Raw genomic sequence first — 15,443 nt, forward strand, 5'->3', positions numbered from 1 at the left:
ATGACAATTTTTTTATCTAGTTAGGACGTATAACCCCGCACTCGGATGCCTTAGATTAATTGAGTTCGCACCTTATATTTTTTTATTGCAGTTTTTTTAATCGAGTGTATCTTGGAATTTTTAAAGTGACATATTACCGTATGGCCATATAATCTTCGTGTTGATAAATGATAAATGATTATTACATATATGTTTGTAGGTTATATCGTTCAAAATTCAAATTACTCGTATATTGGTTAATTAGACTTATATACTTGAACTTGATAAACATTTTTTTTTTGTAGGGATAGAGTTGACAGTTGACACACTCAATTTAATGAAGTGGCAAGGACGTGTTTGGGCTGAGCATTTGCTATAAGGAATTAAAAGTTAATGGGCTATAAAAGCCCACGAATCTTATTTGGACTTGACCCATTGTTTAGGAAAAAATAAAATAAAACTGTCACCAGAATTGAGATTTATCTTAAATTGGGTAAAAATGGTTAATTTAGAACATGCTGAAACAAAATTGGATGTTGATTAACCTACAGATGACTTTGCCAAAAATCCGAAAAAATCGTTGAAAAAATCAAGAAAGATTTACAAAATTATGGGCAAAAATAAACCAAATTTTCGGTGAATTTTGTTGTCTCTTTATTCGTCACCGAAAATGTCGATTCCGATTTTGTATATGGAAACTGCCATTTTCTTCGACAACGACTCCAAAACCGACAGTGGGGGATTTGGCTCCCTCTGTATTCGTCACGCGAAAACTACCAATGGTGTAATCCCAAGCAACCACTCCAAAATTCTCAATTCGCCAAATCATTGCAAGCCCTAATTTTAATTTATCCATTCTTTGTCAGACTGGTAATAAACTATTGATTTATCTAGTCACGCGCCATCACCACTCACTTCGAGCGCAGATAGGATTACTTCATACAATATTGGAAGCTGACAAAGCTTGATCGATGTAATCGCCCCACAATTTGGTACTATTATAATCGAAACCCCTATTTACCTAATAAGAAATGCTGTCCAAAGTCCAATTCTTGAAAGTATCAGCCACATTTTGTGCCCCCACACCTCCCAAGAGGTCTTCTTTCCACCAGATTGTTACGTTCAGGGCGAAGCTCGGATCGCGGATGGGGTCGGCTTCCTATACGACGTCGTCTAAGTTGCTTTTCCGGCAGCTCTTTGAGAAGGAGTCGTCCACCTACACCTACCTTCTCGCCGATGTTTCTCACCCGGATAAACCGGCTCTGGTTGCTTCTTATTTGACTTAATTGATTTAATTTTTGTGTGTTTGTATTAATTGGTCTCTCTATTTATTTTAGTTGAAATTACACTGCTTTCTCCTTCAATAATTGTATTATACCCTACCGGACCACTTTGAGGAAATTGATGGCTTAAAAAGTGACTATGGCTTGTTTTCCTTTGCCTTACTTTTGCAGCTTCTGATTTTCTGTTTCTTCCCTGGCAAAAATGCAATGGCTTTATGCAAATTTTGCTCTCATCTTACTGGAAAATTGATTGTAGTTTTGCGGTGTTGTGTGTGTCTTAGGATTCTGGATATGAAGAGTAAGGTCTATTTGTGTTGTTGGTAATACAAAAGAATGTGATGCATATGATCAGACTCAGAGTTTCCTTTATACATATAAAGCATTCTGGCTTTCTTACATTTTTTAGTTGAACTCTTGACTTAAGTACTTGTATTTCGTAATATTTGTGCAGTTGGTAGACCCTGTGGACAAGACCGTGGATAGGGATGTGTCTCTTGTGAAAGAGTTGGGTTTGAAGCTTATTTATGCAATCAACACTCATGTGCATGCAGATCATGTCACTGGCACTGGCTTGCTGAAGGTTAGTTTAGTCCTAAACGTTTGTATTCTCCAAATGCCAAAAATGTACTCTTCTTTTGTGTTTCTCTTTCTTTTTTCAAAATCTTAATTGTGATGGAGTTCTAAGTATTTTGTGGCTTCATCATTTTTTGACTTCCATTTGACGTGGTTATGTTCTGCAGAGTAAGGCTCCAGGTGTAAAATCTATCATTTCAAAGGCAAGCCAAGCGAAAGCTGACCTTTTTGTTGAACCTGGTGACAAAATCTGTTTTGGTGATCTCTTTCTGGAGGTATATGAATACTCCACATATTTGTACTGACCACAAACTGCATAATGTGATTGTGATGTAAACCTGGATATATGCAATTGATGAAGTAGCATGCAGTTTGTAGGAATGTAAGGGAGTTGGTCATTTGGCATCTCGTGCCAGTTGACTTTCGTAATCACATGATATACTGTGTTTATATTATCAGCTCTAGATATTCATATATACTTTGTCAAGAAGCACCTATTGGTTGATGAAGTTGCTGCTATGTTGGCTCTTCTTCACCTCAATTCCTGAATCCTTTTTATGGTATTAATATGTATTTGATGTGTTGAACTGGTGTGTGTGAGAGAGAGCTGGTGTTAGAGGGTGCTTGTGATTTTGTCTCCTTTGTAGTTTTACAATGTCTTGCTTGATCTTTTGCATCACCCTTATATAATATTGCCATTTGCAGGTACGTGCAACCCCCGGTCATACACAAGGTTGCGTTACTTACGTCACAGGTGATGGGCCTGATCAGCCGCAGCCAAGAATGGCCTTTACCGGTGATGCTTTATTAATCCGTGGATGTGGCAGGACAGATTTTCAGGTACCTTTTTCTCCCCCATAAGCGTGTACACCAAGCTGATCCTCAAGCTGACACCAATGGCTAATATCCCCATTTTGTGCCCAGGGTGGGAGTTCTGATCAGCTTTATGACTCTGTTCATTCTCAGGTGAGAATACTGAACAACTCGAAAACATAATTGAGATTTTGTTCTCTGATACTCTCCGACTATTTGGTCATTATAGATCTTTACATTGCCTGAAGATACATTTGTGTATCCTGCTCATGACTACAAGGGATTCTCTGTAAGTACACATCCAACATTTGTTGCCTTTTCGCGATGCATAGTTGCTCACATTTGTGCTTGTATTCTACTAGGCGAGCACTGTCGGAGAGGAGATGCAGTATAATCCACGCCTCACGAAAGATAAGGTTATTTCGTTGTTTCAAATAAAATCACCACTCCATTGATTTTTTTTTTCTTCACATCTCTGCATTGCATAACATTAGTTTATACACTAATACATTAGATTTCTGGTCTTGTTCAGGAAACATTCAAAAACATAATGGCAAGTAAGTATTGCTGAGGTTAATTTGTGGAAATTCATCATATCACAGTTTCAGGAACTGCTGATATACTCAAATTTATATTTTGCAGATTTGAACTTGTCATATCCCAAAATGATAGACAGAGCCGTCCCTGCCAACATGGTCTGTGGTTTGCAAGATGTTGAAGCCAAAGTCGCCTCATAATTTGTGAAATGAGTCTTGTAATCTCTGTCATTGTTGTGAAATGGTTGATGGTTTAACACGTGTAAAATGCTGAATAAAGTTATGATATGGGACTGGAACATGAAATATTTGTTGGATTATTTTTTAAATTAATAAATTGGACCTGATTGTCATCCCGATGTATAATTTCATCACTAATTTTGCACGGTATTGTGATTAGTTTTGTAGATTTTTATTCTTGTAAGCTCATTTAGATAATTGAAACTATACTTTCTGATTTTTATTAACACATTTTCTTTACATAAACTCTCTTTATCTACCTGACTATGCATCCGAACGTCATTTTCTTTTAAATTAATTAATTACATATTACATATACCATATACGTACAACAATATTAGTGTTTTAAAATTGAACTTTTGTTATTGTGAGAACTTGAAAGTAAAATGTTCTATAAAGTTATTACCAAAGAAAAAATTTGTTCTACATATTCTTGTAGGGCGGAGAGAGTATTAAGTAATCATATTTGCAGTGAAACTTTTTTTCCTTAATTTTTAAATAAGAAAGATTTTTATTGGAATATTTTCATATGGAAATATATATTGAATTAATTAGCATAAGAGATATTTTTATTGGAATATTTTCATATGGAAATATATATTTAATTCATTAGCATTAGCATTAGCGATAAATATATTGAATTTATTGTCATTATCAAAATATATTAAATTAATCATCAATGGCGATTACATGAATGACAATTTAGTGAAAATTGTAGTAGATAAATAAATAAATAAATAAAGTAATTAAACACAACGACCGTTGGAGTCATGATCACAAACTTTTACCAAATACAGTAAAAAAATAAAACCAAATATTAAGATTTACTTAATCAAAAAATTAAGGGTGTGTGGTTCCATGAAATACCATGATTTGGGTTAAATTCATGGGTTTATCAGATGTTCAGTTTTCCGGAGTCAAAACATGAAGGCCCAAGATAATATGTCAGGCCCGCACTCTTCATTGATATTTGGCAAGAATTTTATCTTACGTCTGAGCGTGGTTTTTAAATCTAGTGTCAAATGTTGACCATGATTTGGAGAGGTGTTTTACACAATTATCCCCCACAAATTCACTTCCCCCACAAAATATGGAAAAAATGGAGGGGTGACTTGGTCCATTCAGCTGAAAATGGACATAACCAGCCCAAATCAGGAAAACTAAACGCCTACATTTAATTCTTCTAAGTGGGCCACCCTTCTCCTAATCTCATCTAGTTATATAACAATCAGTTTAGAAAACTTATTAAACACACCACACCCTAAAGAGTCAGAATCACAGGCTGTCGGAATATCGGCGGCCACGATCTTCTCTCCCCATTTTATTTATAAATTTTAATAATTTATTTATCAAGAATCCAATTCCCAGCCTCCTTCACTCTTTCCTTCATCCACGTCACGACACTGCTGCAGGAGGCGAGGAGAGTGTGGGTTTAGACTCTCCGCTTAAACCTCACGATTTTGACCTCCCATTCTTCTCCATTCGTGTCTCTTTCACCAATTTCGTGGTAAAGTTTGTTTCTTTTTTGGATATGGTCTATGATTTTTTTTGCTGAACAAGTGCTGCTGTTTGGGTTTTCTGTTTCTGGATTATACTTGATGGCGATGGTTCAGTTTGAATTTTCAATAAATATAAATTTAATATCTTGGGTTTGGTATCCCTCTCAAGAAGCATGTGAATGCTAATTAAGTTTGAATTTTTTCTATCATACATCTTAGGTCTTCTTTTGATGGGATATAGCTCTTGAAAATTAGGACCCTCTCATTAATTTTGCTTTAACTACAATGCCAAAAGATTCTTCTTCATTGTGAAAGGCTGAAATCAACAGGGGTAAGATAATTGACTTTTAACACTTGGGTGCAGCTGCATTGTTTGATCAATTTTAATTGGCTATATGCATTAGGCGTGTAGCTTATTAATTGTCATTAATTAGTTGAATTTGTATATTCATAAGTTGTGGAAAATATCTTTTGGACAATTTTTTTTTCACATTTTCTTTTGCTTTTCTGGAAGTTGCACAGTAGACAGGTTAGTATTCTTGATTGTGCTTCAGTATAATGATTTAAGTTGTTCACTGGTAGCTCTTGAGTTCTGGTTATGCGAGTAGCTTCCCATCACGAGATTTGTGGATTTCAGTGATAAATTTAGCTGTATTCGGGAGTTTATATGATGTTTTAACTGAAAATATGTTCTTTTGATATCTTGTTAGCATTCTTGTAGTTTATGGAGAATGACTCAGTATCAATGCCTGTTATATAAAGTGTTTATGGCTTAGAAATTTTAATTTCAGCCAAGTTTTTCTTATAATCTACTCTGCACAGAGTCAGAGACTTGAGTTTACGTGAACGGAAATGGTGGCACAGGGATTTACTGTTGACTTAAACAAACCCCTTGTTTTCCAGGTAAAGTGCGCTGGTTTTATTCATGTTTCTGAAAACTGAAATTTATGCACTTTTTTGCATTAAGCATAGTGCCTTTCTTATTTTTCTCTTCGATCAACCTAGTCTCATGACTCATTCTTCTTGTTTCTAATCTATTTGTTTGAACTTTCATAGGTCGGCCATCTTGGTGAAGATTATCAGGAGTGGATTCACCAGCCAATTGTATGCAAAGAAAGCCCTCGGTTTTTTGGAAATGACATTGTGGAGGTATTGATGTGCAGCCAATCACTTAGAAAAATAAAGTTATAGCTACAAAATTGTTTTCAACAGTTTTTTGAGGAGTCATCTCTGGGCTATATCAGTTACTCTTTTCTTTGAACAGTTTTTGACAAAGAATAAATGGTGGTACATTCCTGTTATTTGGCTCCCGGTTGTCAGTTGGTTTCTCTCAAGGTCCATTTATATGGGTCGTACAATTCTTGATGTGGCATTATTGGTAGCACTTGGCATTTTTACCTGGACATTGATGGAATATTCGCTACATCGATTCCTTTTCCACATTGAGACGAAGAGTTATTTGTGAGTTTCCTCACACCTTTTTCCAACTAATCATTTTAGTCTCTGTGTGTTCGAACATTCTTAGTGCATCTCAATTTGTATAATCTTGTCTTTACCAAACTCATTCAAAATTTTAATAACTTGCAGGGGTAACACACTTCATTATCTTCTGCACGGCTGTCATCATAAGCACCCGATGGATGGTCTACGCCTCGTTTTCCCGCCTGCTGCCACTGCAGTTCTTTTATATCCAGTATATTTCTTATTAATGCCTCTCTTGCATTTTTTTTGCCTTAAGAATGATACACTTTTTTTTTCCAGCCAATGCTTCTCTACTTAAGATCGTATCTTTCTTCATACTGCAATTTAACTCAAAATCGACATTATTTGCTGATATTGCTGCTTTCTCTTGCAAATTATGTAAGCCTCGAGTTCTAATTTTCATCCCGTTACCAACACCAATTGCAGTTATGGAACTTAGTTAAATTGTTGGCTACTCCCTCCACTGCTCCTGCTTTATTTGCTGGTGGACTTCTGGGATACGTGATGTATGATGTTACTCATTACTACGTGCACCACGGGCAGCCCACCAGTGAATATCCAAAAAACCTCAAGGTAAATAGTAATGCCTATTTGTTAGAGTTCCGTTTTGCTTCATTCCTGTAATGCTATTCAATACTATTTATGGCATAATTTTGGCTGTTCTCATCCTTGTTCTTGTACATAGGAAAGAATAATTGCATCTCTGTTTCGACCAAATAGGCCGTTTTTCCAAAGAGAGACAATAACACCACTCTCCTTTCTCTGTGTGCAGAAATATCATCTAAACCACCACTTCCGCATCCAGGATAAGGGTTACGGCATTACTTCCTCATTCTGGGACAAGGTCTTTGGAACTCTACCCCCATCAAAAGTCGAAGGGAAGAGTAGATAATTTTTTGTTATAGATTCTTTCTTTAGTAGTATTAGCTACCAAAAACGCCTTCTAAAAAAAGAGCTTTTTGCATCCACAATTTGGTTCGTCCAGCTTCAAAATGTACGTCGTGTCTCCTTAGCAACTTGTGTGTCCAACTGTATAAATTGTTATGGATTTTGTGTTTAGATGGAGTCCCCCCTTCTTAGCTAACTTGTTTAGGAACTGGTATTATTAATCTGTAACATTTTTTTCAATCTATTCAATTTCAAGTTTTAATTGCAAAGTGAAATCTGAAACATATCACTTATATAATAAACATAGCATATCTTGTCAAACTCTTACATTACTAAGCATAGAAATTTGTTAGTGCATCATGCTCTTCTCCCCACCATGGTTCATCAATGGCAGAGTTGGAATGCTCTGCTCATGTCTGAAGAAATTACCAGGATCAACTTTAGTCTTCACCTTCACAAGTCTGTTGAAATTGTCCTTGAAATACCTCGTGCCCCACAATTTCGCCTGTATGAAACTCGATCTGTTCTTGTTCATTCCCAGGTCAAGATCTCTGTAGTTGACGTACGCCTCTCTAGGGAACATGGAGGCATACGAGGCCATGTAGTTGTACAGCCTCCTAATCCAATCCACATGCTTCGCTGCCGTCTCTGGCTTATCGTCTGTCCAGATGCTCATATACTGGATCATGAATATCACACCCTTCCTGTGTGGGAATGGAATCTCGGATTCCGGAATCTTGGCCATCATCCCTCCGTAAGGGTTGAAATCCATAAATGGGATATCTTCTTCCACAGCCCTTGCAGCCCATCTTCAGGTATGGGAGTTCTGATGAAGTCTGACTTGGCTTTGAAGTAGCTTTTGGAGAGAGATATCCCCTGTAGGAGAATCTCAGGTTGCACATTTCCCGGAAAGCTGCCAATGTAGAGCACCGACTGAATCCAGCTCGTTTCCGTGCAGTCTTTCTCAGTTAGTCCCAATTCCGGGAAGCTCTGCTGCATCACTTGGAGCAATCTGTCGGATCTTCCGAGGAAGACGGCGTTGTAGAGAGTTTGGACCGTGCGATCGTCTTTCCGGGCACTCTGCACCTTCCGTATGACGACTCTAATGAAGAGATCTTCGTCGACTTTGTCTGCGATTTGCTGCCATTTGTAGAGAATCTGTGATAATATCTAGAAAAAAAAAGATTTATACCTTGAGAATCTTGTGCTCGTATACCAACTTTCTCTTCAAAATCTGATTACATTTAGTTAAAAAATGGAAATCTCATTTCTCAGAATAAGATTTATACAAGCGCATCATTGAACTCTGAATTCTTGAACAATTGTAATTACAAGAAGATCGAAGTTCGATTTTATCTATTTGCTCAATATATTCCTGTATATTCTTCTGTGAGCAAAGTTCCATTATTTGGGAATTTGTAAATGCACATAATTTACTTCACCAAGAAAGGATAGTTTCACTTCTGTGGACAAGATCCATGACATCATGTTCTAGAGTTTCCACAATGCCAAGCCAAGCATTGTCACACCAGGAGGAATGAAGCCGGAACTTGCAGCGACGCCTCCTTAGATCGCAGTTGCTTTCATGTCCATACTGTTTTTTTCCCTTTGCATCAACATTCTTAACTTGCATTGATCAGACATGTAGTCAACTATAAATTGGACCAAATATGTATGGCATGTTATGATGTTTAGTATTACAAACCACGCACATTTATGTGGCCCAGCCTCAAACACGGTTGGACCCAACCCTATAGGAAGCACGCGTTAGTTTTTACGTTTTACTTGGCTAGATACAATGTCATTTATTGAAGCGTACTTGATACACGAAGGTGCTACCAATGAATATTGAACCCTAGTTAAATTCTTTATCAATACACTTGTGAGATTCTTTTAATGGTGTCACAATAAGTGAAGGTTTTCTTGTTGCGTATAAGCATTGAATTTTTCTTGTTGTTTATACAGTTCACATGATGAGAATGATTCGTGATTTATGTAGGCCTTTATTCATTTGAAAAATATGTAATAAGAGTTTATTCCATTATACCTTTTGAAAAAAAGACAAGTGCTAATAAATAAGATTGACCTAATCAATAATCAGGATCACGGATCACGTACAATTAACAAAAGGATTTTGCTAACCAAATTATAATTAATGAGCAATACACTATTAGCCATTTGGCATTATATTAAACAGTCAACTTACTTAATTTCTTCTTTGCTACCATTAAGTCTATAAAGTCCCTTGTATTGAATAACTTGTTTTGACAGATTTGATAAGACTAATCACGTTCTCGAGAAAATTTGGTTAAATTAATTAAATCCAGTCAATTAACTCAACTAGGTGAACTCATCATATCTCGTAGCCATGCATCACAAAGTCCAAAACTTTTTATCAGAAAAAAAAAAATTCTGTTATAAGTCTAGATTAGGATTTTATGATACTAAAATCACATGGATTTTTAAGCTAACTTTTTTTGAGCGGGGATTTGCAAGCCAACTTAGTTAATTCTGACTAATTTGAGTGAATCCGATCCCATTAGCTACTACGAATACGATTGATTATATATAATCTCATTAATTAATTAATGACATTTATAGAATCACTTAATTTTTAGTGGATCAACACATAGACAAAAATCACAGCTACTTACTAATTAAGTTTTTTTGAATTAACTAAGACTTAGAATTATCAACTGAAATAGACTTTGAAATATTTAATTTATTTTTTGAATAGTGTTAACTCAAAAAATAATAAAAGGCCGCTTCTTTTCATTCATCCTTAGAGCATCTCCAATGGCGGACGTCCGGTCGGACATCCGGTCGGACGTCGAGACGGGCGACCGGGACGTCCGCCATTGTGGCATTTAGGGTCGGATACGGACGTCCCGTGAGGACGTCGGGTGTCCTCGGACGTCGGCGCGACGGGCGGGCGGACGTCCGCCATTGTGGCGTCCAGTCGGACGTCCGGTCGGACGTCCCGTTTTTAATTTTTTTTTTTTAAAACTCTATATATACGACTCGTCGAATTTTATTTCATTCGCACCACTTGTGTTAGTATGCAATTTTTTTTTCGAATCATATATGTTTTTTCCGATGAAGTTGTTAATTTTTCCGATGAAGTTGTTAATTTTTCCCGTAATTTTTTCGAATAATGTATGAGGTTTGGATTCGGAGGGGTTGACGTCAAATTTTATTTCCGTAAATGTAAATTGTTTTATTTGTAAATGTGTGATTTTTTTTATTGCGGGATGTCCTAGTGGGAAGGGCGATGGGAAGGGCGGACATAGGAGGGGATGTCCTAGTGACGTGGCAGTAGGATGGGAAGTCCTAGTGACGTGGCAGGAGGTGTTTTTGGGATGTCCTAGTGGGATGTCCGCCCACTGGAGATGCTCTTAATCATTTTAAGATTAGGAATTAGATCCTCAATTTTTAGGTCATATGTCTCATCTTTCAAGATACCTTATGTCTGTGTAGCTACCCCACATAGCAAAACCTCGTTAGGCGTTATGTTCCACACACTTGCTACAAAACATCACCATAAATATCCGACTTAGTATTAAATTTCTTTTCATTTTATAAACTTTTGAAGTACAAATGTATAGAAAGTACAAAAAAATTCTATAACGAATTGCACCATATCAACTGAAATAGAACAACACCAATAACTGTATAACCGGCTCTTCCAATTATACCCCTCTATTTCCCGGATTTCCTCCCTCCAGTCGAGGGCAAAACTGGAATACTCTGCTCATTCCTGAAAAAGTTGTCGGGGTCAACCGCCGTCTTCACTTTCACCAGCCTATCAAAATTCCCCTTGAAATACTTCACGCCGTAGACTTTTCCGTCACTGTAACCGTTCTTACCGTTGTCGGTGGTTCCAATGTCCAAGTCTCTGTAATTCAGATAAGCCTCCCTCGGATTATTCGAAACGTACGGCGCCATGAAACTGTACAGCGCTCTTATCTGATCGATGTAGTCCTTGTCCGCCGCCTCTCCCTCATCTTCCCAGCTCACCGAATACTGAATCTTGAACAGATTCCCGGCGCGGTGAGGAAACGGCGTTTCGGATGCCGGAATCTCCGCCATTCTCCCGCCGTAGGAGTTGAACACGAGCCCCACTTTCCCGATTTCCACCATTTTCTTGAAGATCGCCTCTAGACCGGTAACGGAAATCGGCGTTTTCACGTAATCGGATTTCCGCTTCAAGAAGTTGATTTGATCCGGCTTTCTGTTCAGCAGCACCGTCGGAGAAGTTTTGTTGTCGAAATTGCCCCAAAATAGGACTGATTCAATCCACGACATTTCTTTGCAATCGGATTTTCGGAGCCCTAATTTCGGGAATTGGGAATTTGTGATGGGGAGGAGTTGATCGGCGCCGCCGAGGAAGAGCCCGATGAAGGTCGCGCGGACGCTCCTCTTTTTGTTTTGTGTGATCGGCTGGACGAGAACTCTGATGAAAAGACGGTCGTCCATTTTGTCGACAATTTGCTGGTATTGATAGACGGAATCGGTTCTGTTATCCGTCTCGTATTTCTCGAGACGGAAAACAGTTACCGCGGCGGGTACGGGGACCAGTTTAATTTTATAAGATATAATCACTCCAAAGCTGCCCCCACCCCCGCCGCGGATAGCCCAGAACAGATCCTCGCCCATTGATTTTCTGTCGAGGATCCTTCCGTCGGCGATGACGATCCTTGCGTCGACCACGTGGTCGATGGTGAGGCCGTGCTTCCTCAGCAGGTTGCCGTAGCCGGCGCCGCTGATGTGGCCGCCGACGCCGACGGTGGGGCAGATGCCGGCGGGGTAGGCGTGGAGTTTGCTCTTTTCGGAGATTCGGTAGTAGAGCTCGCCGAGGTAGGCACCGGAGCCGACCCAGGCGGACTCGTCGGCGATGTTGACGGCGATGGAGCGGAAGTTGAACATGTCGAGGATGAGGAAGGGCGAGGCGGCGGCGGAGACGTAGGAGATGCCATCGTAGTCGTGGCCGCCGCTGCGGATTTTGATCTGGATGGAGAGCTTCTTGGCGCAGACGACAGCGGCGCTGATTTGGGGCTCCGTCGTTGGCGTGACGATGATGCTGGGTTTGCGGGTGGTGGAGACGTTGAAGCGGCGGTTTCTGATGTAGGCTTGGAGGACTGTTGTGAAGGAGGGGCTGTTTGGGGAGTATGCTATTTTTTCGATTTCTGCTTTTGGGATCTTGGCGTCGGAGAGGCACTTGACAAACGGGTCGTAGACATTTTGTGCGGAAGTGCAGACGAAAATAAAATTTAGGAAGAAGAAAAATCTCATCATTTTAGAGAGAGATGGTTTGATGTGGTACGAACTCTGGCATTCTGCACATAAATATATATAACTATATGCAAGAATATAAGTTTGGCAATCACTGCGACTACTATATATACCTTGTTTGTAGTAGTAGTAGTAGGAGTATAATATAACGTTACTTAATCATGTCGGATTTTGTGATTGTATTTATATTTGGTTGTTACGAGAATATGATTTGGGTAAAATATAATTTTAAATGTTAAATTTAGATATTTGCCTTTTTGTAATTGGATAATTATGGAGATTGATTATAGTTGCATAATTGAATGCATAAATATCAAATAAGAAAGTGGACCCAATTTATTAATTGTGCATGTGAGGTTTTGGCGATATTATGTACGGATAAATATTATGCCGTTTACACTTTGCATGTAAAAATAGAAATAAGTATAGATAATGTATTATTGTATTATATATGAATATTAAATATAACGTGAAGTATTCTTGCCTCTGATGTGGGTAAAGAATAATTAGTGGCTTTTGCAGATGTTAATACCATAGCAAAATAAGACATTAAAGCTCTTACAAACTGAATAATTAAGGTCTGACCAAGTACTATAATACTCGCTGTCCCTCAATAATTATCCACCTTGATTCCAACTTGTGTTTTAAGAATTAAGAGAAAGTAAGTTGAAAAAGTTAGTATAATAAAATATGAGTTTAATGAGTCAGGGAATCTGGGGCATACTTACTAGCTATTTATGGTAAAAAACAAAAGTGGACAATTAATTGGAACGGATGGAGTAATTAGTACTACTATCAAAGACTCAAGTAATGAAAACTCAAGTTTACTTTTCCAATAATCTTTTTGGGAAAATAAATTGCATTTGGAGTAATTCACTGAAATAATAGACTAGTAAGACTAATTAATACTACCTCCATTCTATAAAAATATTAATATTTAGGATGTCATGAAAATTAATGCATGATTGGTAAAATAATTACAATATTATTAGTAGAGAATGAGGCTCACTTTATTAAAATGAAAGAAGTAACAAAAAATTAAAAAAGATATTTTTATGGGACATTTCAAAATAAAAATATTTTTATTTTTATGAACCGAAGGAATATAAGGGCAAATTGATGAAAAATTTAATGGAATTAGAATTTGTTCGTAATCATCACATGACATCTAATTTGGCAGTCGAAATATTGGAGGTGGCTTTTTTCATTGTGACATTGTTGTGAACAAATCATATGTATGTGGCTTGATGGAGTACGTACTAAACAAGCCCAACAGCAGTAAAGCCCATCAGCCTAAAGCCCAAGAAAGAGTATCAGTCCGGCATGACTAAAGAGTTCAGTTCGGCACAACCAAAGAGTTCGGCCCCAGCCTACAGCTCGGTAAAAGCCAACCAATCAAACTCTGCTCTCAGGTCGGCATCAAGTTCTACTCTCAGATCGGCAAAAGCTACTCGGCAATAATTCAGCAGTTCGGTCTCAGTATTCGACCGAACTGGGAGATAGCGGACTCATGCATGACCTCCACGACATCCACGACATAATTACTGATGATGTAAGCCACTGCCTAGTTAGTGGCCACGCAGGATCTCATGACCTCCACGACATCCCCGACATAATTACTGATGATGTAAGCCACTGCCTAGTTAGTGGCCATGCAGGATCTCATGACCTCCATGACCTCCACGACTTAGGGTGGTGATGCAAGCCACAATCTCTGTTCAATATATAAATAGAACTTAGATCTGACAGAAGAGGACTCTCACTCTTTCGTTCTCTAGAGACAGAATAGATTATATAGCAAGTGTGTATTGTAAGCTGTAATCCCAGATCAAGCAATACAACTCTGCCCTCTTTTCTTCCCGTGGACGTAGATTTACTTCAGTAAATCGAACCACGTAAAATCATTGTGTCGTGATCTTTATTCTCTACCAGCATTTACAAACATCAGAAATTCGCGGCTCCATCACTGGCGCCGTCTGAAACGAGCTGCAACAAGCCAACGATTGTGAGTCAAAGCTTCTAAAGAGGATACAAGACCACAATTCAGCTTAAACAAGCAGTTCGTCTGAAACGAGCTGCAATAAGCCAACGATTGTGAAGTCCAAGCTTCTAAAGAGGATACAAGACCGCAATTCAGCTTAAGAATCAAGCACTTCGTCTGAAACGAACTGCAACGAAAGTCCGACTCTCGCGATAAAACTTGCCTGAATTAGGACAAGGGAAAGTCCGATCCCCAAATTAGGACAACGGAAAGTCCGATCCGAGCGATAAAACTCGCCAAATTAGGACACAAGCTTAGTCCGGTCAAAGATGTTTATTTCATCAGACCAAAGACGAGTCCGGTCAAAGATGTTTATTTCATCAGACCAAAGACGAGTCCGGTCAAAGATGTTTATTTCATCAGACCAAAGACGAGTCCGGTCAAAGATGTTTATTTCATCAGACCAAAGACGAGTCCGGTCAAAGAAGAGTTCACTTCATAAGACCGAGGACAAACATCAACTTACCCCGTACCTTTATCCAGAATACCGAAGTAATTCACTTCGCTTTCCGGGGGGGGTAGTGATGGAGTACGTACTAAACAAGCCCAACAGCAGTAAAGCCCATCAGCCTAAAGCCCAAGAAAGAGTATCAGTCCGGCATGACTAAAGAGTTCAGTTCGGCACAACCAAAGAGTTCGGCCCCAGCCTACAGCTCGGTAAAAGCCAACCCAATCAAACTCTGCTCTCAGGTCGGCATCAAGTTCTACTCTCAGATCGGCAAAAGCTACTCGGCAATAATTCAGCAGTTCGGTCTCAGTATTCGACCGAACTGGGAGATAGCGGACTCATGCATGACCTCCACGACATCCACGACAT

General features: G+C 38.6%; 2 protein-coding genes and 1 pseudogene across 3 annotated transcripts; 2 read left to right on the top strand and 1 right to left on the bottom strand.

Moving 5' to 3' along the window:
- Window positions 1-546: 546 nt before the first annotated feature.
- On the top strand, window positions 547-3,537 carry LOC121772545 (persulfide dioxygenase ETHE1 homolog, mitochondrial-like). The gene is made up of 9 exons (XM_042169682.1): window positions 547-1,244; window positions 1,714-1,842; window positions 2,003-2,110; window positions 2,541-2,675; window positions 2,760-2,801; window positions 2,878-2,937; window positions 3,011-3,064; window positions 3,181-3,205; window positions 3,291-3,537. Exons 1-9 carry the CDS (start codon window positions 1,011-1,013, stop codon window positions 3,383-3,385), a joined length of 882 nt encoding a protein of 293 aa, XP_042025616.1. The 5' UTR covers window positions 547-1,010; the 3' UTR covers window positions 3,386-3,537.
- Window positions 3,538-4,691: 1,154 nt separating this feature from the next.
- LOC121772093 (dihydroceramide fatty acyl 2-hydroxylase FAH1-like) lies at window positions 4,692-7,533 on the top strand. 2 transcript variants are annotated; one of them, XM_042169060.1, is made up of 7 exons: window positions 4,692-4,931; window positions 5,746-5,826; window positions 5,980-6,072; window positions 6,188-6,384; window positions 6,511-6,616; window positions 6,832-6,978; window positions 7,178-7,533. In XM_042169060.1, exons 2-7 carry the CDS (start codon window positions 5,776-5,778, stop codon window positions 7,295-7,297), a joined length of 714 nt encoding a protein of 237 aa, XP_042024994.1. In that variant the 5' UTR covers window positions 4,692-4,931; window positions 5,746-5,775; the 3' UTR covers window positions 7,298-7,533. The 2 variants fall into 2 exon arrangements, with proteins under 2 accessions (XP_042024994.1, XP_042024995.1); XM_042169061.1 differs by lacking the exon at window positions 4,692-4,931 and adding an exon at window positions 5,011-5,254.
- Window positions 7,534-7,634: 101 nt separating this feature from the next.
- LOC121772094 lies at window positions 7,635-12,708 on the bottom strand (annotated as a pseudogene).
- Between the last annotated feature and the right edge of the window lie 2,735 nt (window positions 12,709-15,443).

The sequence above is a fragment of the Salvia splendens genome, chromosome 16 (genome assembly GCF_004379255.2).
Source record: "Salvia splendens isolate huo1 chromosome 16, SspV2, whole genome shotgun sequence".
Classification (NCBI taxonomy): Eukaryota; Viridiplantae; Streptophyta; class Magnoliopsida; order Lamiales; family Lamiaceae; genus Salvia; species Salvia splendens.

Coding starts and splice junctions, on each gene's coding strand:
- LOC121772545 (XM_042169682.1), top strand. CDS start 1,011: ATGCTGTCCAAAGTCCAATTCTTGAAAGTATCAGCCACATTTTGTGCC. Junction 2,111..2,540: donor TTGGTGATCTCTTTCTGGAG/GTATATGAATAC, acceptor TGCCATTTGCAG/GTACGTGCAACCCCCGGTCA. Junction 2,938..3,010: donor ATGACTACAAGGGATTCTCT/GTAAGTACACAT, acceptor GTATTCTACTAG/GCGAGCACTGTCGGAGAGGA.
- LOC121772093 (XM_042169060.1), top strand. CDS start 5,776: ATGGTGGCACAGGGATTTACTGTTGACTTAAACAAACCCCTTGTTTTC. Junction 5,827..5,979: donor ACAAACCCCTTGTTTTCCAG/GTAAAGTGCGCT, acceptor GAACTTTCATAG/GTCGGCCATCTTGGTGAAGA. Junction 6,979..7,177: donor AATATCCAAAAAACCTCAAG/GTAAATAGTAAT, acceptor CTCTGTGTGCAG/AAATATCATCTAAACCACCA.